General features: G+C 39.9%; 1 protein-coding gene across 2 annotated transcripts in view; it reads right to left on the bottom strand.

Annotated features, from left to right (window-relative positions):
* The window catches only part of LOC134212800 (uncharacterized), a 178,103-nt gene that overhangs the window by 119,360 nt on the left and 35,589 nt on the right, over nt 1-23,154 (bottom strand). The window contains exon 1 of one of the 2 annotated variants that reach the window (XM_062690975.1): nt 10,959-11,257. The exons of the other annotated variant lie outside the window; for it this stretch is intronic. Within the exon in view, the coding sequence (XP_062546959.1) occupies nt 10,959-10,971 (13 nt within the window). The 5' untranslated portion in view covers nt 10,972-11,257. Of the gene's footprint in view, nt 1-10,958; nt 11,258-23,154 lie in introns of those variants that run through there. 2 annotated transcript variants of the gene reach the window in all.

Genomic DNA, 23,154 nt, shown 5'->3' with positions numbered 1-23,154 from the left:
GAGTATTCCTTTTAGCTATGTAGGTTTTCTTTAACATGCGCTTGATGGGGAAGCGTCATTAACAGTATAATGAAAAATAAATTTCCCGTACTAATTTGTTTTGTCTTAGCACATGCACAGCCAGTATTGAAAAGCATCCTGGAAATGTCGGTTGTATTCCCGAGCATTTTCTTGTCAGCATTAATATTTGCAGCATATCATAAATATGACACAAATATTAAAACGGCCAGGCCCACCGTGCAGGCTTGAATTTGGGAGAAAATCCAGAACTCCCCGGCAATCAGATTATTTAGTACTAAATAACATGATCAACGAAGAGTTTTGAATCTACGAAAGGAAGAAACGGGGACAGCCGTACCAACCGTTTCACATTCAGGGGGAAAGATGATTGACGAATCGTTGGGAGTGACTTTGCTAAGAAGATTAATGTACACTCCATGGGTCGTCGACGTCTTGGGATGGGACACAGTTTTTAGTCTAGTGCCCTGGCTTATACACTGATGGGCATAAGTATTCGCATAAATTCAGATAGATTACTATGAAAGTATGACGAATACTTATGTACATCAGTGTACATATAGGCCTAGGTTTAAGCGCCATTACTCGCTCTCTGGAACGAAAGAAAAAGAAACAAAAGCGATGAAAACCAAACGAAAACTCAAGACGATAAAATTATACCAAATGTTTACTTACAACATCTCCATATTTTCCGTGCTTGGAAGCGTTTTTTTTATTTTTCCCGTCAAAACACAATTTATTAAAATTGCTTACCACAAATTTTCGCGGAAAGTGAATGAGTAGTGAAAATGAAGAAACGGAAGAAAAAATCATCAAGAAAGCCGATTCAAGGCAATGTTATGAAAACGTTTTTTTTTTAACTCATCCGGGAAAAACACATTTTTTCAGTTGATGTTGAGCGACGAATTGTCAATTGGATTATGTTAAGTAAGGATTTCATTTACGATGAACACAAATAGTTTCAAACATCCCAACCCACTGACCTATAGAGTTCGCGGTTAAACATGGATTCGTTCTTAAAGTCTCCTCTGGAAATTTCTTGGCCAGCCGTCTCTGTGTCGCAAATAAGATTCCAGTGTACATAATATTAGGCAAATAGTACAAACGTATAACTAATTAACTTTGAAAATCAGTCAGTGCCCACACGCCCGTTTCAAAACACTCAGAGACCGAGCGAAACTGCACTGCCGTCTCTTTCTTTTTTTCTCACGGAAATCTTACTCATCCTTCGTAAAAAGTGGAACTACTCAAATTTTGAGTAGTTCCACTTTTTACGAAAATTGAGTAACCCATCCGTGGGAAAAAAAGATACGGCAATAAAATTTCTCTCAGCCTCCGAGTGATTTGAAACGGATGTGTAGCTCGTAAAATGTGAAAAATAAGTTTTCAATGGATTTATAGTTCATTAAATTGAATATAGTAAACTACGCGCCAATAATCGCATATTTGTTATTTCGAATTTTGATTGAAATGTATAAATCAACTCTAAAACGGCATGACGCCGTCGCGCCATCGACAAAAATAAACCAAAACGCCACCTCTGCTAATTTTTGATTGGCGCACAGGTCTTGTATAAAAAAAAACTCATGGATAATAATTTCATTGGACGGTTTTAATATGATTCATTGTACACCTAAGCTGCTGAGCCCAAGCGTTAAAACAATATAACACGACTAAAATCAATACATATTTGAAATCAATTCTGTAAAAAAGAGATTATTTGAACATTGTAAAAAGTACCTTCCTATATCAAATATTTAATGCTTTGTTTTACTGTCATACTATATAAGTAAAAACTACTTACCAATTTGAAACCAGCAGCAAAACGTAGGGATACTTACCAATTGCATTACGTTTAACGTGCTTAAGAGTATGTTCAGTACAAATTTACCAAAAGATTCAACGGCTTCAATCCTGTTGGGCAAGTGCCTATGTCTAAGCACGGTAACGTCCGCTCTAGCTATCCATCCATACTACGTGCAGCAAAAACATCCCAAACCGTGCGTTTCAAGTGTACAGCGTTCAACGTCCGTTTGTCCGTTTCTAGGAAAAAAACTATGTGTCCAATGATAGCGATGAATCTTTGTCCTGGACTTTCAAGAATGTCCACGCTGTTCAAAATGTATGGCATTATGTCCAGATATCCGGTTTTGCGCCCTTGTTCGATGCTTTCTCCCTCTGCGGCTGCGCTTACGTATACAGGTGAGTGAAATCTGTCTTGTGGATGCACTCGTACATCCGGGGAGCCAATCAACGCGAACCGACCAATGTATTGAAATATCTATTTCAGCCGAATGTAAAATATACGCAAAAATACTTGACAGTGAAAAATTGCGGCCGGTCACAATCGAGGCACACTTCGATCCTTTTTCAAATAAATTTCCCGTACTAATTTGCATGCAAACTTGAAACGGCTTGTGCTAAATCAGTTTTAATTCAAATGAGCTCAAATTTTCAGAGGACACTCAGAGCATGGTAAAGAATCAGATGAGCACTGTGGAGCAAAATCAATTTTTTGAACCACCCTAACATAGACTTGGGCAGTGTAATACTCCACCAAAATCACTCAGATAATCTGCCCATCCGGTCAATCAGCTCCGATATCCCCTAACTAACAGAGGCACAATATGACAGCCCCATATAAAGGAGTGGCCAAAACTACCAAGAGGCCAATTTTCGATTTGAGCGAGTAAAATGTGATGAATACACAGCTTATAACCTATGTTTATAATCAGGACGGTTTTTATTTTTTAGATTTTTTTAGGGAGGGCTCAAGTAACATTTTAAGTTTTGTAACGGTCTTGAAGACCATAATTTACTCTTCAAGAGTGTTATAAAACCAGTATAATACCAAAATGTTACTAGGGGGATGGGGGGCGTTCAAACTAGCTCCTCCTAGAAATGATATTTTTACGTTTTTTTGGCAGCTGTGCCATATTTTCGTCTCAAAAGTTATATATTGTTACAAAGCTCTTAAACAGATCTATGCAATAGGCTTGATAATTTAATAATAGCTCCGTCCAGAATTTAGTTTTCAGTAGTTTTGTAAAACCATATTTTTCGCAGCATTTAACTAAAAAACCAGATTAATCCACCTAGCGGTGATGGTGCCTTTCTCGTTCGTTCAAATGGTTTGAAAAATCTCAAATAACACCAATATGTGGATTGGTCTTATTTTTCATATTTGTTTATATGCATAAAAAAATTCTCGCCAAACGCAATTTGTTGCAAACAAATCGGATGAGCATAAGAGCAAAAAATGGCATTTTATTTAGTAGTTTTAAAGTTTGTATTTTCGCCATAACTTTTGACCCAATTGTACGATCCGGCCAAGTTTCTATTAGAAACAATGGGACAAGATTCTGCGTTGAATGCAATCTGTTGCGAGCACGAATAGATGAAGTCTAAGTGCTAAGAAAGTGAGCTAGACTTTTTTGAACTCTTTTGAACTCTTTTGAACCATAACATCTAAGCCCATAGTCCGATCTGGCTAATTAACAATAAGAAACAACGGGACAGGATTTTACGTCGAATGCAACTTGTTGTGAGCAAATCGATTGAGAATAAGTGCCCGGAAAATGAGTGACATTTTTTACGCGATTTTTTCGTATGAATTTGTATTTTGGCCATAACTTTCGATCCCATAGTCCGATCTGGACAATTTCAAATAGGAAACAATGGGACAGGATTCTGCGTCGAATGCAACTTGTTGTGAGCAAATCGATTGAGGATAAGTGCCCGGAAAACGAGTGACATTTTAGGCGGTTTTTATGTATGAATTTGTATTTTAGCCATAACTTCTGATCCCATAGTTCGATCTGACCAATTTCAAATAGGAAACAATAAGACAGGATTTCGCATCGAAGGCAACTTGTTGCGAGCAAATCGGTTGAGAATAATTTCCCGAAAAATGAGTGACATTTTTTACGCGATTTTTTCGTATGAATTTGTATTTTGGCCATAACTTTCGATCCCATAGTCCGATCTGGACAATTTCAAATAGGAAACAATGGGACAGGATTCTGCGTCGAATGCAACTTGTTGTGAGCAAATCGATTGAGGATAAGTGCCCGGAAAACGAGTGACATTTTTACGCGGTTTTTATGTATGAATTTGTATTTTGGCCATAACTTCTGATCCCATAGTTCGATCTGACCAATTTCAAATAGGAAACAATAAGACAGGATTTCGCATCGAAGGCAACTTGTTGCGAGCAAATCGGTTGAGAATAATTTCCCGAAAAATGAGTGACATTTTTTACGCGATTTTTTCGTATGAATTTGTATTTTGGCCATAACTTCTGATCCCATAGTTCGATCTGGCCAATTTCAAATAGGAAACAATAAGACAGGATTTCGAATCGAAGGCAACTTGTTGCGAGCAAATCGGTTGAGAATAATTTCCCGAAAAATGAGTGACATTTTTTACGCGATTTTTTCGTATGAATTTGTATTTTGGCCATAACTTCTGATCCCATAGTTCGATCTGTCCAATTTCAAATAGGAAACAATGAGACAGAATTCTGCATCGAATGCAACTTGTTGCGAGCAAATCGGTTGAGGATAAGTGCCCGGAAAATGAGTGACATTTTTTACGCGATTTTTTCGTATGAATTTGTATTTTGGCCATAACTTCTGATCCCATAGTTCGATCTGGCCAATTTCAAATAGGGAACAATGGGACAGGATTCTGCGTCGAATGCAATTTTTGCGAGCAAATCGGTTGAGGATAAGTGCCCGAAAAATGAGTGACATTTTTTACGCGATTTTTTCGTATGAATTTGTATTTTGGCCATAACTTCTGATCCCATAGTTCGATCTGGCCAATTTCAAATAGGAAACAATGGGACAGGATTCTGCATCGAATGCAACTTGTTGCGAGCAAATTGGTTGAGGATAAGTGCCCGAAAAATGAGTGACATTTTTTACGCGATTTTTTCGTATGAATTTGTATTTTGGCCATAACTTCTGATCCCATAGTTCGATCTGGCCAATTTCAAATAGGAAACAATGGGACAGGATTCTGAGTCGAATGCATTTTATTGCGAGCAAATCGGTTGAGGATAAGTGACCGAAAAATGAGTGAAATTTTTTGAGTAGTTTTGAGCACACACACACATACACACCCATACACACACACATACACACACACACACACACACACACACACACACACACACACACACAGACATCACCTCGTTTCGTCAAACTGAGTCGATTGGTATATACCACTAGGGGTCCCCGGGCCTTCTATAAAAAGTTTGTTTTTGGAGCGATCATATAGCCTTTACCGTATACTTAGTATACGAGAAAGGCAAAAACAGTTTGGTACCCCGCAATACCCCGCTGTAAAACATCATGCACTACATTATTGAACTCTTAAACTTTGAGGACCATGAATAAAATTCTGCCAAAATTCACCATTTTGTAAGATACATGAATTTAAAAAAATGCCTATTTTGGCCTTTCTCGTGTACTAAGTATACGTAGAAGTTATATGATCGTTCCAAAAGCATTTAGAAGAAAGCCCAAACACTCATAGTGTTGTATACCGATCGACTTAGTTCAACGAATTGAGGTGATGTCTGTGTGTACGTGTGTGTAAATGTCTGTATGTGTGTGAGCAAAAATTATCTTTCATTCGTCAGTTGTTCCATTGCTCCCTATTAAAAATAGGCTGGATCGGACTATGGGCTCAAAAGTTATGGCCAAAGTACATTTTCTTATAATGTACGAGAAAGGTAACATTTCCACTAGGGAGATTAATCAGGTGTTTTGGTAAACTTCTTCTTTTTCAATTTTCATCTGAGTTACTCAATAATGCCACTTTAATTGAAATTGGTGACGAACACGATTTACATAACATTTTAAGGGGGAGGGTTATGTTTTAACACTGCGTCTAATTCAAGAAAAAATCAACCTATTAGGGGTAACGGCTCAAACCTTGGCCCATTATGCTACGGTTGAGCACATTTATCGTTATAAATCTTCATATATTGCATTTCCAACCAGAATTATTCCACCAGCCGGCTTGCTTACATTTGGTTTTGACGCCAAATAGCAAAAAACGACGATGAATGTCCGCAATATCTCATTAAAACCATCGAAAGTCTCGGGAGAATTGGACAAAACGTCGGCATCCTTGTCCCTATCAGGTGGATAATTTTTCAGCCCACTTGGGACGAGTGATTGTTGATTTCGAACATACGAGAGATAAAGACGGGTTGCTGTTTATAGTGCCAGTTATTTTGCTTGCGTTGAATAAAGGCAGCATGCAAACAAATAGAGAAAATCAAATCATCTTATTGAGCGTGAATTCTAATTGGTTGCATGTAAAATACTATCACACTGATTGTGAGAGTGCGTTTCAGATTCCCCTAATAGCACGCTTACCAAGGACATGCTAACGAAAATACTATTATATGAATCATTTTTTCCCAAATATTTACCATATTTGCAAGTGAAGAAGTTTAGAAAAAAGAAAACTGTATTAAAAACTGCAATTGCAAAAAGGCTACATGTTCTAGCCCTCATGTTGTACCTTCAAACAAATTGCATACGTTAATTATTGGCTGCCGCATAATTTTGAGATTTACTGCTAGTGCAGTTAACACAAGCAACACGCTCTCGCTTTCGCGATACTCTCAAAGAAACTTTTTTCCAAAACGTCAACAATGCTTTAGGTGGGGATGATGCATAACGCACTACTGAAGAAAGCCAATTGTAAAACTTATTCAAGGCAATTCTTTGCTTTGTACTGTGCATAAACAGTTATAACTGTGCCAACTACCTGATATTATTACACAATTATTCATAAATACAATTATTGGATGCTTGTTTTTAACTCTGTCTGCATTGAAGTTTCATGATTGGTACGTGCGTTTGATTCCATTCCTCTTTATCTCGACCAGCTGTTGTGGATCCGCTCAAAGCTCTCCCGTGTTTCAACTTCCTGAGTTGAAAGAATACTTTTCGGTATCATTTACCAGATCAAAATACTTTTTGCAATCAATAATAAATCTACATTATGATGAAGGTATTAGTCCAGTAATTTGACTTGAAATTATGCACATGAAATGACGTTGAAAGTTTATTTAATGAAACATACAATCCATTGTATCTTTCCATTATCAAATGAGAAAATTCTTGTAGGATTCGTGCGAAAGATGATAAAACTAAATATTCTTACACTAATTGAATCATTTATTTGCAAAATTTTGAAGAAAATGGTGCATCGAACCACGAAAGGTTGATGTTTGAATCGCTTTTGCTTGAATCGTGTTTGGAAGCCGTAAGTTAGGCAATTATTTTTGGTATGTTCTGCGAATGAAAGCGATTATATCGTGATTCGAGAAAAGCATCATGAGGGCCCATTTACAAACTACATGACGTTTTTGGTTGTGGGAAGTGTCGTAACTTTTTATTAAACTTACCACTTCGGATGGAAATCAAACGATTATCCATCCGCACGAAAAAACTGAGACGTGCTACTGCCTCTAAAATAGCTAACAGAATGGCCCAGAAATTCGTTCAATTTATCTACTACAGGAAGGTACTTGTCTGAGCGTTAAGGACTTTATAAATTTCAGAACCCTACCATACATGAAGCATTACCAGAGGCTTGGTGTGGGTTGAGTTTAGCGTTATGTAATTTGCGAATGAAACTTGACCGCTGAGTGGATTAACCTGTTTTTACAAAAATTCTTAGCAACCTAATCGCAAGCATCGGATATTTTATCTGCAGCTTTCGGTTATTTTCTCCAGTACGGGTTATTGGTGAGAATGTTTTGATTTTAGAGTTTCACCTATACTAACGTGGTGCTACAAATCGAAAGCGCATGCCACCATTTGGCTACGGGTGCCCCCAGTATTGTCCAAAAAAGTTTTGGTTAATTATGTCGCTTTACTAATGGAAATTGTGAAATAAAAATGATAGCTGTCATAGCGTGGTTGTTATCCATTCATCTGATGTGCGAAAGCAGGTATGTTCATTCAGAAAACTCTTTTATTGGGCAAAAGAAAAACTCTAGCACAGCCAGCCTGCATAAGTCAACGAAACATGGCTGCTAAAAAACCGAGTCGAAGTGATTTTTCACGCAAGATAATTGCTGTTAATAGTTTAAGAAGTGTATAAATCTAGAGTTATGAAGCAGATATATGTTTGATACACTTTTCTAAAGAAGCAGTGGTTAATATCTCCCTACAAATCGACGTATTATCGCTGAAATATTGAATTATTTGCGTGATGAGCCAATGTTACATCCAGGGCCAACATTACCGCCGGTTACCCTATATAGAAAGCGTCACACAGTGAGAAGTAAAGGGGTTCAAAATTTACGATTTTGACATTACTACATTATAGAAGCGAATTATAGATTTAACCATAACGTGTCATAACGTGGTGGATAAGTAGTGTATTAAATAACTTCTTGTCACAATACGTTTTTATATTTATGAAAGAAATCTTAATTTGATTCCGTTGGTTTTGTATAATACGACAAAAATCGATACTATGCCGAAAATTGGTCCCATACCCTATTGAAGGCTCAGAAAAAATATTTTTCTTTTCTATCTATGTTTTTAGGATGAATACCACCATTTATTGCAGGATTCATAATTTTGGCCAAAAATACCTCCTTTTCTCCTATTGTGAGGTGGTACAAATTCAACATTAGTTGTGGCTTAAGCACCTGAGCGAAATCTCTGACGATAACCCAGCTTTACGAGCCACGTAGATTAGGTATGCAATCTGGCACCACTGACGATACGGTCATTATCGCGAATGAAGTCGAACAGGTCAGCGGTTGTGGCGTATCAATCCAGTGCAGTCGCTATTCATATGGTAGCTCATTGGTAGGACATTGCAGTGAAGGATAAGTGGACCCACAGACTGCTTCCAAATGTATCCTGATCAATAAGTGCCATGGTATTACAAATTTCTACCTGACACAGGTGTTGTCTTAACATGATTTTCAGGAAGTTATTTTATGAGTTCAGCTTTGCATGGTCATCAAACTATTCAAACTAATCAAACAATTCAAATTAGAGCGGAATGCCATGCTACTCGTTAGATGCAGAGATACATCTTCGGACGTAATTCCATTTCCTGAAGAATAAAAAATCTTGAGAACTCCTTCTTACAGAATCTCATTTGACTACAAATCTATCTCAGTCAATCACTTAACAATACAAAATAAAATAAAACTAGTCCATGTATTAGACTGCTATACGCGTTGTGCATGACTAATTATCTTCTGCTTTGCAAAATGCTACAAATAGTATGTCGACTTGATCCGCAGCCAACTGGTTTTGGGCGCAAATATTTTTGACTGACGTTCTACGATCATGAAGAGCTCCAAAAAAAGCTCTAATTATTCAATGACATCACTCTACCGGCATACCGTTCTGTCCCAGCGCAACCTTGAATCGGTGTGCGCTGCATTTGTGAGTTTACTTTGACAGAGGAAGACATGCAGAGTATCGCGGGAGGAGCAAATGGGTTAATATACCACAGTGGAGAAAAAAATCGCTTGAATAGTGTAATATCTCTTCAAAATTAGAGCAATTTTCCTTCAAGCTATTTAAACACATCGGAAACAAAAAATGAAAAAAAGTGATGCAGTACAAACAGGGCTAAAGAATTTGTCTGATGTCGGTCCTAAATTGGGTGGATGTATGGCTAAAATTAAATTGCCAAACTTTTTTATGATTTAATGTTTTAATTTTTTTTAAATAGTTGAACGCTTGAAGATAGCATTCCTCAGAAAAGTTGACCTTGAATAGGTGAAAAAATTAATCGATAGAATGAAAACTCTTGAAATAAAGAAAGAACAGAGCTTGGAATAATCGATGGACAACACGACTGAATAGATACAAACGTTCTAGGTAACTCAAACAACTATTAACAAACTTTGTCTTATTGTTCCGTGTAAAACAAAGTTATGGCCATCCGGAAAATGCTCCCTGACGAACCACAACTCGAGCACGACGCTACGCCATACCGTTAATGACGTCAAATACCCGGATGAGCACTGCTCATTGAGCAGTTGTAATACCTCAAACCTAAATCCTAGCCTCGTCCGTCCTGAAATTACGCAATCTAACCTTGAGTCGCCACGAGTATCTTGGTCTATACCTCTTGTCTCGTACTAACTGTTGATAATAAGATGATATCGATTGTAAATATCATAAAGTCTTGGCTCCGTTAAGTGTTATACATGCCTGAGTCTGTCAAATAAACGCAATAGATGAAAAACGGTTAACAATGGGACAAATGTTAATGTAGAAAAGGATTCACCAATACAGCGAACAAGCACGTACCATGTCCAACTCACAGAATCATAGTTTTCTTTCTTTTGAAACTTGTAATGTTTTGTAACTTTAAAACCGCGTATAAGACCATCGTCTCTCACTTTCTTGTCTAGTTGGGTATGTGCGCTGTTGCTGATTGCTCCCCTCTCATGCTTATTATTCGAGTCCATCTCAAATGGCATCACCACCTCACTTCACAGGCGTAGGAATTTGTAGCGCAGATGTGCTAAATAGTTAAGCGTCGACAGTCAAATTTGCCAGTTTGTTTACGTTCTTTTTATTATTCGTTTACGCCGGGCATTATCGCTTCAGATTATTATATTTTATTTTTCTTTGCATACCAAGGAATCATTTAGAAATTATGTATGAGCACATGGGAGAAGGAACAGTCTAGCATTTTCTTATGCTTTCATCGCTTTTGTGCCGAAATTATACTAAAATCTCCAAATAAACCTAATTGTGCAATGAACTAATTATTACTTATAATACATCGAATACAGTAATACTGATGTTTCAGAAACTATGCTTAGAAGACTGAAGAAGAGAAATGAGAATCACTGGAAATTCTGTACGTAATTTGCGACTGACCCTTACCACACAGTTGGAAACCAGTATACTGAGTATACTCACTCATATTATCCATGATGTTTTGCTCGTTTGGGACGATGCTCGTTGAAAGTTTACTCTTCGATTCAAATAGATTTCTAATTCGCCAAACACTTCAAGGTCACCGCAAGCTGGTGACTTCCGAATAGTGATAATCAAAAACTGCGAAAACTTCGATCCTCGATATCTGCTTCAAGTCAATCACCATTCTACACCCAAAACTGATGCAAATCAATGTCAATGCACAGCCCCGCACCGCACAACAACGCAATGCATTTTCATCAAAACAACAAACAATTCACGCAAAAAATAATGACCTTTTTCTCAAACGAAACAAACAACCGCCGTCGACGAAAACGGATCGCATCCGAACTCGAGCAAAGCCGTAACGATTATAAAAAGCGATAATGTCTCAAGTGGCTCTGGTTGCGCTCTGCTGCATCCGACTCTTCTGGGAAAATATTAGGCGGGAGAGCCGGCGGCGTTTTCCTCGGGTTGGTTGGGTCGGGAGAAAAACCATTCCCCTTTCGGTTCGATTCAATTTAAATTCGGTTTCAACTTGTTTCGCTCCAGTTTGTACCTATTTATATGAATTTTCTTAATTCGTTTGGTCACGCGGAAAATAGTACCGCGCGCTATTCATGTGAGAGGATGCCCACGCGATCACCCTCAGCAATGAATGACACATTTCAGAGTTCTTTTTTTTCTCAAACTTGGAATAGGGAAGAGGCCCCAAAACGCCCACGGGCAAAACGACTTTCAGGTATTCACTTATATTACCATGTTTGAGATAGCCTTAAAAAAATAGACGTGAAATTATGAAGGTTAACCGAAAAAAGTGTCAAAATAATAGTCAGGAATGTTGGAAAAACTGAAATTGTCCACATTTTATTGAAACATCTAACATTTCGGCGAGGCAAAACGCCCTAATGGAACTATTCTAAAATGTACTCCCGTCTCCACGCACTGTCCATACCAGAATGCTGATGCGCAGACGCATGGCACGTTGTTCCCTAAGAGCAGCCAGCTATAAGGCGTTTTGCCTCGTGAGTTTTCCGGCAACGAAATATCATCACTTTTTTGAAATGTGAATATTATCGATATGATTGAGATTTTTTCTAATTTTAATATGGCATCAGCTAACTATATTGTTAAACTGTTGCGTGAGGTAGAAACAGCCATGAAAACCGTTAAAGCTAAAGCATAAAAGCAGTCTATGCTTAGCTAGGGCATATTGCCCCTCCTTCCCTAATCATTAGATTTTACAGTATTCCACCATTGAATCATTTATAATATTATAGATAAAAAGTAGAAATAGAAATAGATATTTCATTTGATAATGAAAGCAATCGAATAGGGGAAGAGGTCTCATAAAGGCCACAAACCCCCGGGCAAAGAACGTTTTCCGTATTCATATTTATCGGCGTAAGGACAAACATAACAAAACTAGTCCTTAAAATATGCAGATAAGGTGAACGTAGGCGCCAGGCACTGGACATAGCAGAATGAAATAAGCGGACGCATGGTGCGATGCTACCAACTCAAAGATGTTTAGCTTCCTAGAGTTTTCCGACAGCAGAACATTGTCTCTTTTTTTGCCTTTCTCGTATACAAAGTATACGTTAAAGGCTATAGGATCACTCCAAAACCAACTTTTTGATAGAAGGCTCGGAAACCCATGGTGTTATATACCATTCGACTCAGCTCGACGAATTGAGGTGATGTCTGTTTGTGTTATTTTTTTTTCTTTCTTCCTAAGCAATGGAGGGGGAATCTGCTCAACATACATCCTGGGTTGTCCAGGAAGTGCGGGGTTAGGGACCACCTCCAACAGCAAAAGAGGGAGGCAGGACTACATCCCCGACCCGCTAAACCGTTTCCATTGCCGCCAAGCCCATCGTCCCTTCGGTACAACCAGAAAATAATGCTTCAAAGGGGGGCCAGTGCACAACGCACCCTCGAGGTTAGCTGCGTGTCCTTGCAGCATCGAACATCGTGACTCGCTTTTTTAGAAGAACACCATGGTATCGTGCCAGCACATTGCCAGCTTTCCAGGTGGCCTTACCACGCCCTATGTCCTCGGAAGGTGGGAAGGGTCGACTTCGCGCCTGCTTCCCTCTGCACGACTGGTATCAAGAATGATGATGCCGCGTGCTCCCCAAATTGACCTCTCTGCGATAGGGTCTATTCGCCAACACACAGAGGGACTTGCCGACGCGGTGCCTACTGCAACAGCCTTGACGAGGACCCCTTTCCGTCCTCGGGCTCGGAACCCGCCCGGTTGACCGACGCCGCGAAAGCGACGATACCATGTTGTTCTTCGCGCGGCAACTTGTTCGATAAAAGGATCGAGTTCGACCACAGGGCATGACCAGTGACCACCGGTATGACCCATGAAGCCGACTCCGATCCCTTGGACCACCTCTTGTTTGCGCCTGAACTAGAGATCCTTGAGTCCACGCGCCACCTTCTGTGTAGCTCCGAGACGATTTGGACGATAGCCGATAAAACGGCGTTCCAGCCAACTTCATCTTTACACATCCTCCGAACTAGGTTGTCCGGGGTAGTGTCCAGACCACATGTGGCAAGCATATGGTCACGCATTGCGCAAAAACGCGGGCACACGAACAACACGTGTTCCGTCGTTTCCTCTGAACCTGCGCACACCAAACACTCGGGCGAGGCCGACCAAGCCAGCTGAGTTTCCTGCACTGTGATTTTGCAGCACGTTTAAACGCCGGGCACATCGAACCCCCCATGGGGTGCTTGCTGCTCACAGCTTTGCTGGAACAAATCAAACAATTGGGAGGGTTCGTGCAGCATTGTGCCTTATGTCCCTCCAATCCGCAGCGTCGGCAGAGATTGCTTCTGTCAGGGCCTTTGCAGTCCCATTGCTTGTGCCCCGGTTACAGGCACTTGAAGCAAACTTCGGGTTGCTCGTATATGCCCACAGGGCATACCGACCATCCCACATTGACGCTCCCTAACTTGACTACCTTGGAGGCGTCCGCTACAGATAGCCGAACCAATGCTACCTGCGTCCCTGCCGGACCTTTCCGTAGCCGAACGGCTGCGGTGGGCGTCTCCACTTCACACTGTCGCCGCAGTGCCGTGACGAGCTCTTCGACTTCGGTGATCTCGTCCAGGTCTTTAACCCTTAGATTCACCTCCGTCGTGAGTGCCCTCACCTTGACCGTCTCGCCTAGGACTTCCTCCGCCAATTTATTGTAGGCGACGCCCTTTTGCGAGACGCCCCGCTTCAGCTCGAGGATCATCTCGCCCATCCGGGTACGTCTTATTCGACGTACGTCGGCGCCGAGTTCACCGAGCTTGACGTCACTCCTCATCGCCTTCAAGACGTCCGAGTACTTAGCCTCGTCCGTCTTGATGACTAGGGCATCGCCTCTGGAGCGATTGGCGCCTACCCTAGACTTCTTGCTACCCTCATTCGCCTGGGCCTTCTTTTCGGCCCTTGACGTCTTCGGTTTCCTCTTGTTCTTGACCAGGGTCCAGGAGGCGCCATCCCCCTCTATTTCCCTGGTCTGGGGCGGCTGAGAGCTCTCAGCCTGCCGTAACCCGTTACCACCATCTTTCCTTTCAAGGTCCTTCCTCCCCCGGTTTTGGAGGTACCTGGCCGGGGTTCAGCTTCCCAGCCCCACTACCATAGGCGTAACTAGAGTCTCGGTCTAGGGCGGGCCATGGCACCAGCTGGTGGGATGTAATTTTCAAAGGCAATTTAAAGCACTGTGCGCATGGATTGCAATAGAAAGTGTTTGACTAAGTTTATCGCTCATTCGTCCTAGGACTAACATAAAAAAATCGCAAATAATACAATTTACTTCCAATGATGCTGTGATTGCTTCAAAACGCTGAGTCTGTGTCAACTTGTCTTCTCCATGTTGCTAAATGTGGATAAGTGTGTAATCTAAGATTCAAGAATCTTCTTCGAATTATCTATAAATAAAATTCGATATGAGTATATTTCTGAAAGTTTTCAAGCATTTCCATGATTACTTAATGCATAAAGAAAATTTTTGAAACTCTTTAGATGTGGAATAAATTCCACGAAATTTTGTCATAATCAATATAAGTATTCATGCAATCAGAAAAAATATATTAAGCTCGTTTAGTGGAATGTATTAAACCGTCTAAGATTTAATTAGTATTGTCCATTTAATTCCACCAGTTAATGGTTAACTGGTGGAATTAAATGGACAGTACTTAATTCGTCTTAGACGGTTTATTCATGCAATTCCAAAATGTATGCTATGTGCTGAAATAGATGAACACAAATTTGGAATCTTATAGTGTTTTTTATGAGTCATAAATTCCATGAGTCATAATATTATGAGTCATAAATCAAATTCCAGAATAACATAGGGTTTTGTAGTTACTGACGTTAAGAAGAGGCTTTATTATGGTTTTCTGAATAGGTGATAGATTTCTCTGCAAAAATCAAAGAGACTTGAGAAGCAACCAAATCGATCTGAATTGTGCTGCAAAAGAAATGTTTTCTGGGTTTCTAAATCTATTTTTTTATCCTAAAAAACAAATTCTAACTAAAGCAGGCACAAAAGAGTTTTCCGATTCTCCTTATGAAATCGCCAAAAAATTAAATGGAACAAGATCTTTTGAGGATTATAAAATATTTCTTTAATGCAATCTCTGTTGTGAGTGCGAAGGTTGCCTAAGTTTTGTCCTAATACTTTCAATGGAATGCGTTGTTGATTTTTCTGTCATTGTAACAAAGATTCTTAAATTTTATAATTTTCTATATTTCTGTGCCAGAATTATATAGCGAAAGCAAAAAGCTCCATAGGAATTTGATCAACTGTTTTGCGGCATACCTTGCGATTACCTCGAAGATTTTCGAAAGAATGGTTGTTCGAAATTTCATTGACCGGATTTGTGTACATGTGCTCATTTTGATGTAGTTGCTTCAGTCTTTTTGAAGCGGATGGTAGTTTAATAGAACAGAAATATTTATATCTTAATACAATTATGTTTTTATGTTTCTGCGACCAGGATACTAGTCAAACAAATGCAGAACAAATTTATTATTTTAAGCTAGCAACTAGCGGCATTGATTTTAGCTTAAAATCGAGAAAATGTTCCCTGGGGTCCAACTTAAATATTTCGATGCTTCGCTGAACAAATGGTCATAGATGTGATATAATTCAACGCGCAAAAAATATTATTATAGAATTCATAATCAAAATTAAGAAATATGTAGGAAATATGTAAATGAAATAAAAACTGACTAAGTTGGAATAACTTTTCAAAAATTTTTTGGGGGGGGCACAAGTAGGTCTGGAGGGGGCCAGGCCCCCTGGCCCCCCTTTATTTACGCCAATGCCCACTACCCTTGTTCGGGGTAGTAACCCTCCGCGTTTTGGAGTGGCCCCCAGCTCCGTTGGAGCAGTCACCCCCGACGTGCCCGCAAATACTTGAGCCTCAGCCTGGGTAGACTTTGGCACCACCGTCTTCGCTGGCACGCCCTCGGTCGATTCGACCTTGCCCGAGTCCGCGAATACTTGGGCCTCAGTCTGGGTAGACCTCGACTCCACGGATTTTACGGGTTTACACTTGGCCGTACCGACCACCCTCTCCAGCTTGGCATCCAACATCGACTTTCGAAGTTTCAGCAAGCTCCCCTTAAGGTCCTTACTGATATTATGCTTCGATGACGCAAAGTCGATGATGGCGTCCAGCTGTTCCGTCGCCATACCGAAGGCCGAAAGCTCATCGCGTTTGCGGTTCATCGCCCCCACAAGCCATGGGCCGTCCATCACCTCTACCGGCGTAGCCGAGGAGAATGTTAAGTGACCCACGCTGGCGCTGTGCACTGAGCTGCTGACTATTGCCTCTGGCCTCCTAGGTGGAAACCTGAACAACCCACCTCTTGCGAAGGGGAGGGTGCTCAGGTACCCCACAGGCTCCGTTAGAGGCCTAGCTCATTATTACACCCCCCTGGCCATGCTTCCCCTCGGCACGGGTCGCTTAACGCCTTGGAATTAGGGGTTAGGGACGATGGTCCCCTTGGTCGCACCCACTCACTCTAGCTGATGTCAGAAGGACAACAGTGCCCAGGCTGCACTACCAGCTAAGTACAAAACCCTTAGCTGGCGGTCGATTGTCATCGGAAGAACCGTGGAAGCGTGAGATTGGAACTTGTGAGGACCAGAGCTGTGTAGGTCGCTCCTTCCCAGATGTCAACTCACCATTTCGCAGTCCGATGTCTGTTTGTATGTATGTGTGTGTGTGTGTTTATGTGTGTATGTGTACACAATTTTGTAGACCCACTTTTTGGATCTTAGCATTGGCCGAATTACTCGCAACATTCGATTGAGAATCCTGCCCCATTGTTTGCTACTGAAAATTGGCCAGATTGGACTATGGAATCAGAAGTTATGGTCAAAATACTGTTTTCTATGCGCAAAACACGCTAAAAAACATACACTCATATATTTTTTTTTGCACGAGAAAGGCACCAACACCGCTAGGTGGATTAATCACGGTTTTTAAAGACTGTTTTAACGTTTTAACCATTACTGCAAAACCTCTTTTTGCGCCCAAAACTGGGGAGCGTAAATTGAATCAGAGCGTAAAATAGGGAGCGTTATTTCGAATTTAGGGCGTAAAAAGAGGGAGCGTTATTTGGAATTTTGAGCGTAAAAAAAGTTTGCATTCTAAGGTAAGCAAAGTTTGATATTTTACTCACTTTTAGTCTTGAGATGTGTCTTTTACCAATTTCGGTATTAGGGTCGTCTAAATTGTTTTCGTTATCATGGTCGTCCAATTGTTTGAGTGCTGAGGTCTTAAGATGTTCTTGGTAAGTACGCCAAGAAATAAAGAAGTCATAAGTGCTGCAGATCCTTGATGACGCACAGTAAGACGTTCATCATCATTTTCAAGTGTTTAAAGTTTTTCGAGAACCTCCTGGAGCTTGGACCTGTGTTTTGTGGTACATTGGATAGAATGCGTTCATTGCATATGTTCACGGTCATCCAAGAAAACCCTGGAATAGGCCTTAAGATCTACACACGTAACCAGAAATCTTTCATCTTGTATCAAACGTGGTACATAGAGTAGAATGCGTCCATTGCATAGGTTCATGGTCATCCAAGAAAATTCTGGAATCGGCCTTAAGATCTACACGCGAAACCAGAAATCTTTCGCCTTGTTTCAAAAGTGGTACAACCCCTTTGTGGTACATAGAATGGAATGCGTCCATTGCATATGTTCATGGTCATCCAAGAAAACCTTGGAAAAGGCCTTAAGATCTACACGCGTAACCAAAAATCTTTCGCCTTGTTTCAAAAGTGGTACAAGCCCTTTGTGGTAAATCGAATATAATGCGTCCATTGCATAGGTTCATGGTCATCCAAGAAAACCAGAGCTCTTTCGACTTGTTTCAAAAGTGGTACAAGCCTCTTGTGGTACGTAGAATAGAATGCGTCGGTTGCATAGGTTCATGGTCATCCAAGAAAACCCGGAAGTGAGGCGTTAGGATCTACATGCTTAACCAGAGATATATCAGCCTGTTTTAAATTTGGTACTTGACTTTTGTGGTCCATAGAATAAAATACGTTCATGGCATATGCTAATGGCCATCCTAGAAATTTATGAAGTAAGACTTCTAGGCTTAGACGCATCATTTCACTCATTTGGCAAAAAATCATTTTGGTTAAAAAACGCATTTGAAATCAATTTGGGGGCAATTTATTGCTTATCCATGGAAGAATGTCTAATATTTTATGCGACAAACGTCAATTTAGTGTTTTTAACAAAGGAGAACAAGAGAAAACCTACGATGATTAAAATGGATGATTCAGCTCATCCATGAGTTTTTGGTTGCTGAGTTGGTACGTTTCAACTCACGCTTGATTTCAATCATCCATGAGTTTTGAGATATTGAGTTTTACCAACACTGGAAGAATAAACAGTTTCGTACATGATATGAATGAAGTTTGTGTACGACCTGGAACCCATGACAACCAGAACTACTTGGAATGCAAATATACAAAGATGGGGTTACACAACTTGTTTATTCTTCAATAAGGCCGATACAAATATTTAAAAAGAATTATGTCTCCCCCCCCCTCGGATTTTTTTTGCCCAAAAATTATATTTTGAGGGGGCTACTACAAAAAATTTAGATGATTTTGAAAATTTTCTAAACATTCTTTAACAAATCCGAGGAGTTTCATTGATTTTTTTCATTTTATTATTTATTTTTTATTATCTCCCTTTACCTTTCGGAGACCAGTAGGACATAATTTAAATTAAATATTTGTAACGGCCTAACTGTCTAGAGCTAATGACAACAACTTGAACTGCTTGGAATGCAAACATATACCAATAGCCTCTCGTTCGGGGGTGGACATGCAGATCATTACTGTATCGAGTTCATAGTTCCTAGTACCATGGAAACAACTAAAACTACATGGAATGCATACATCCACTCAGATGTGGTTGCGCAACTTGTTATTTTTTTCAATTAATGTCTCCATCACGGAGGTCTTGGCTCTACGGAGTTCGTAGATTACTTCGAACCCATGACAATAACAAGCACTACATGGAATGCGAACATATACAGTATTGACCCGATTTTGTCACTCTCCGATTTTGTCTACCCTGATTTTATCGACCCCGATTTTATCACGTTTTCGACCCGATTTTCTTACCACAACACTTTTTGAAAAGTTTTGACGTTTCTATTATTTTCAAATAACAACGCAAACAATAATGACTTTCATGAAACAGCTTTCACCGCCTGTGTTTTTTTTATTAATCATTTCCTCTTCGACAAGAAATTCCGGGTTCCGGTTACGTAATTTGCCTTTCCAAGGCATAAACTGATTCATATTTGTGAAACTAATAAAAAAAAAGTGTTTAATGCTCAATAACTGCGTCCACTACGGAGCCCACGACAACAAACAAAAAATACTTCAAAGAAAAACATATATCAAGAAGAGGCCACACAACTTGTTTATTTTCATAAAACTGGCTCCATTACGGAGGTTGATCCACCGACCTTAACTCTATGGAGTTCGTAGACTATCTGGAACTCACGACAACAACAAAAACTACTTGAAATACAAACATATACCAATAAGGGATCACACAGCTTGTTTATTTTTCAATAACTGCCACCATTACGGAGGTTGATCCACAGGCCTTGGCTCTATGGAGTTCGTAGACTACCTGGCACCAATGACAAAAACAAGAACTACTTGGAATATAAACATATACCAAGAAGGGGTCACACAACTTGTGCACTCTTCGATATCTGTCTCCATTACGGAGGTTGATTCACCGACCTTGACTCTATGGAGTTCGTAGACTACCCGGAACTCACGACAACAACAAAAACTACTTGAACTACAAACATATACCAATAAGGGATCACACAGCTTGTTTATTTTTCAATAACTGCCACCATTACGGAGGTTGATCCACAGGCCTTGGCTCTATGGAGTTCGTAGACTACCTGGCACCAATGACAAAAACAAGAACTACTTGGAATATAAACATATACCAAGAAGGGGTCACACAACTTGTGCACTCTTCGATATCTGTCTCCATTATGGAGGTTGATCTACAGACCTTGACTCTTGGAGTTTGTAGAATGCAAACATGCAAACATATACCAAGAAGAGGTCACACAACTTGTTTTTTCTTTGATAACTGTCTTCATTACGAAAGTTGATCCGTACTATTTGACACTATGGAGTTCGTAGACTACCTGGAACTCACGGACACAACAAGAACTACATGAAATACAAGCATATATCTAGAAGGGGTCTCCCAACTTATTTATTCTTCAATAACTGTCTCCATTACGGAGGTTGATCAACAGACCTTGACTGTATGGAGTTCGTAGATCATGACAACAGGTAATACCACTTCGCATGCAAGCTTAAATTCTGTTCCTACAACATCCGCAGTACTTGGATCATCCAAAAACAACCTCCGAAACTAATCCAAAATTGCCTCATATAAATGCTTGAAACTTTTTTTACGCTCTTATAGGGCTTAGAAAGAGGGAGCCTTATTTTGAATTTGGAGCGTTATTTGGAATTTTGAGCGTTAAAAGAGGGACGCAATAAAAGATAGCACAAACGGAGGGAGTGTAGAAAAAGGTTTTATAGTACCGCCATCGGGGGTGACAATGGGCCTGAGGGGTGAGAATGGGTCATCGTTCTCACCGGCAGCCTGGAGGTCGGATAGCAAAATCGTTCAAAAAGGTCTCTTATATTTTAGTCTTCTTGCCCTCAGATACATTCAATCTATTCTATAAGCATTCTAAGTACTTGAAACAGTGACCTTTTCTCACCCCCATTTAACCCATTGTCACCCCCGTCGACGGTATTGAGATGCTTTGTATTTTTAGATGGCATTAGCTAACTATATTCATAAACTGTCGCTTGAGAAAAATTACCGCCACATCTGTGTTACCGCTAAAAACCATTATAATTGAAAGATTTTAAAAGCATTCGCTGAGTTACATCATGTTGGCCCCATTTATCTTAATGTCGTTTAGTAGTATAGAATTAGACACTTCATACTATAAGGCAACATCTTGCACGATGTTGAAATGAATCTTGTTTACATACAGAAAACAAAACAAGGGTTTTTTCGGTCACGTTTGTTATGCAGAAGCTTTAGAAGCTATTCAATGCACGATTGAACAAACAACGACTTTTATTTTTAGATTTTTTTTATACAGCGCTTATCTCCTTTCTACTTCTACCTATAACCTTGTTCTTAAACGCGTACAAAACATACTCCGTAGTAATGCTACACATTCGAAGAATATTTTTCAGGGAAAATGTGGACAATTGGTTTTAATTTACTGCAAAAGTAATGCATACATCCAGACAGAAGCCATGAACTGAATAACAAAATGTGATACAGTAATATCCCGATTTTGTCACCCCCTGGTGAATTTTGGGGTGATAAAACAGGGTATGTGACAAAATTGGAAAAAAATATTTCCATTTTTGCCTTTCTCGTATACTAAGTATACGGTAAAGGCTATATGATCGCTCCAAAAACAAACTTTTTATAGAAGGCCCGGAGACCCATAGTGTTATATACCAATCGACTCAGTTCGACGAATTGAGGTGATGTCTGTGTGTGTGTGTGTGTGTGTGTGTGTGTGTGTGTGTGTGTGTGTGTGTGTGTGTGTGTGTGTGTGTGTGTGTGTGTGTGTGTGTGTGTGTGTGTGTGTGTGTGTGTGTGTGTGTGTATGTGTGTGTGTGCGCAAAACTACTCAAAAAATGTCACTCAATTTTCGGGCACTTAGCCTCAACCGATCCTCAATCCTGTCCCATTGTTTCCTATTTGAAATTGGCCAGATCGGACTATGGGATCGAAAGTTATGGCCAAAATACAAATTCATACGAAAAAATCGCGTAAAAAATGTCACTCATTTTTCGGGCACTTATCCTCAACTGATTTGCTCGCAACAAGTTGCATTCGACGCAGAATCCTGTCCCATTGTTTCCTATTTGAAATTGGCCAGATCGAACTATGGGATCAGAAGTTATGGCCAAAATACAAATTCATACGAAAAAATCGCGTAAAAAATGTCACTCATTTTTCAGGCACTTTTCCTCAACCGATTTGCTCGCATTAAATTGCATTCGACGCAGAATGTCTCATATTTTCTTATTGAAAATTGGCCAGATCGGACTATGGGCTAAGGAGTTATCCTGAGCAGCACAATTCAGACAAACATGGTTGCAGCAACTTGATTGTGACTTACTCTGGACGCATATGAGTTGCAGTAACCCATGTGAAACATGTGTGCTGCTAGGGATGGTAAAATTACTATTTATTGTGAAAAGAGTTCAAAAAGTCTAGCTCACTTTTTAGCACTTAGACTTCATCTATTTCCCAAGCAACACAAGTTCAATAAATCTGGTTGCAGTAACCATATTATGACTGAATCCGGTTATATATAAGTTACTGTGATTGATGTGCAATATGTGTGCTTCTCAGGTCTCTCGCATCAGATTGCATTCGACACAGAATCTTGTCCCATTGTTTCCTATAGAAACTTGTCCGTATCGTACTATTGGGTCAAAAGTTATGGCGAAAATACTAATTTTAAAACTACAAAATAAAATGCCATTTTTGCTCTTATGCTCATCCGATTTGTTTGCAACAAATTGCGTTTGGCGTGAATTTTTTGTATGCCTATAAACAAATA

This window comes from Armigeres subalbatus, chromosome 2, assembly GCF_024139115.2.
Source record: "Armigeres subalbatus isolate Guangzhou_Male chromosome 2, GZ_Asu_2, whole genome shotgun sequence".
In the NCBI taxonomy this organism is placed as follows: domain Eukaryota; kingdom Metazoa; phylum Arthropoda; class Insecta; order Diptera; family Culicidae; genus Armigeres; species Armigeres subalbatus.
The sequence above is the reverse complement of the archived record's forward strand: the minus strand, read 5'-3'. Positions and strand labels throughout refer to the sequence as shown.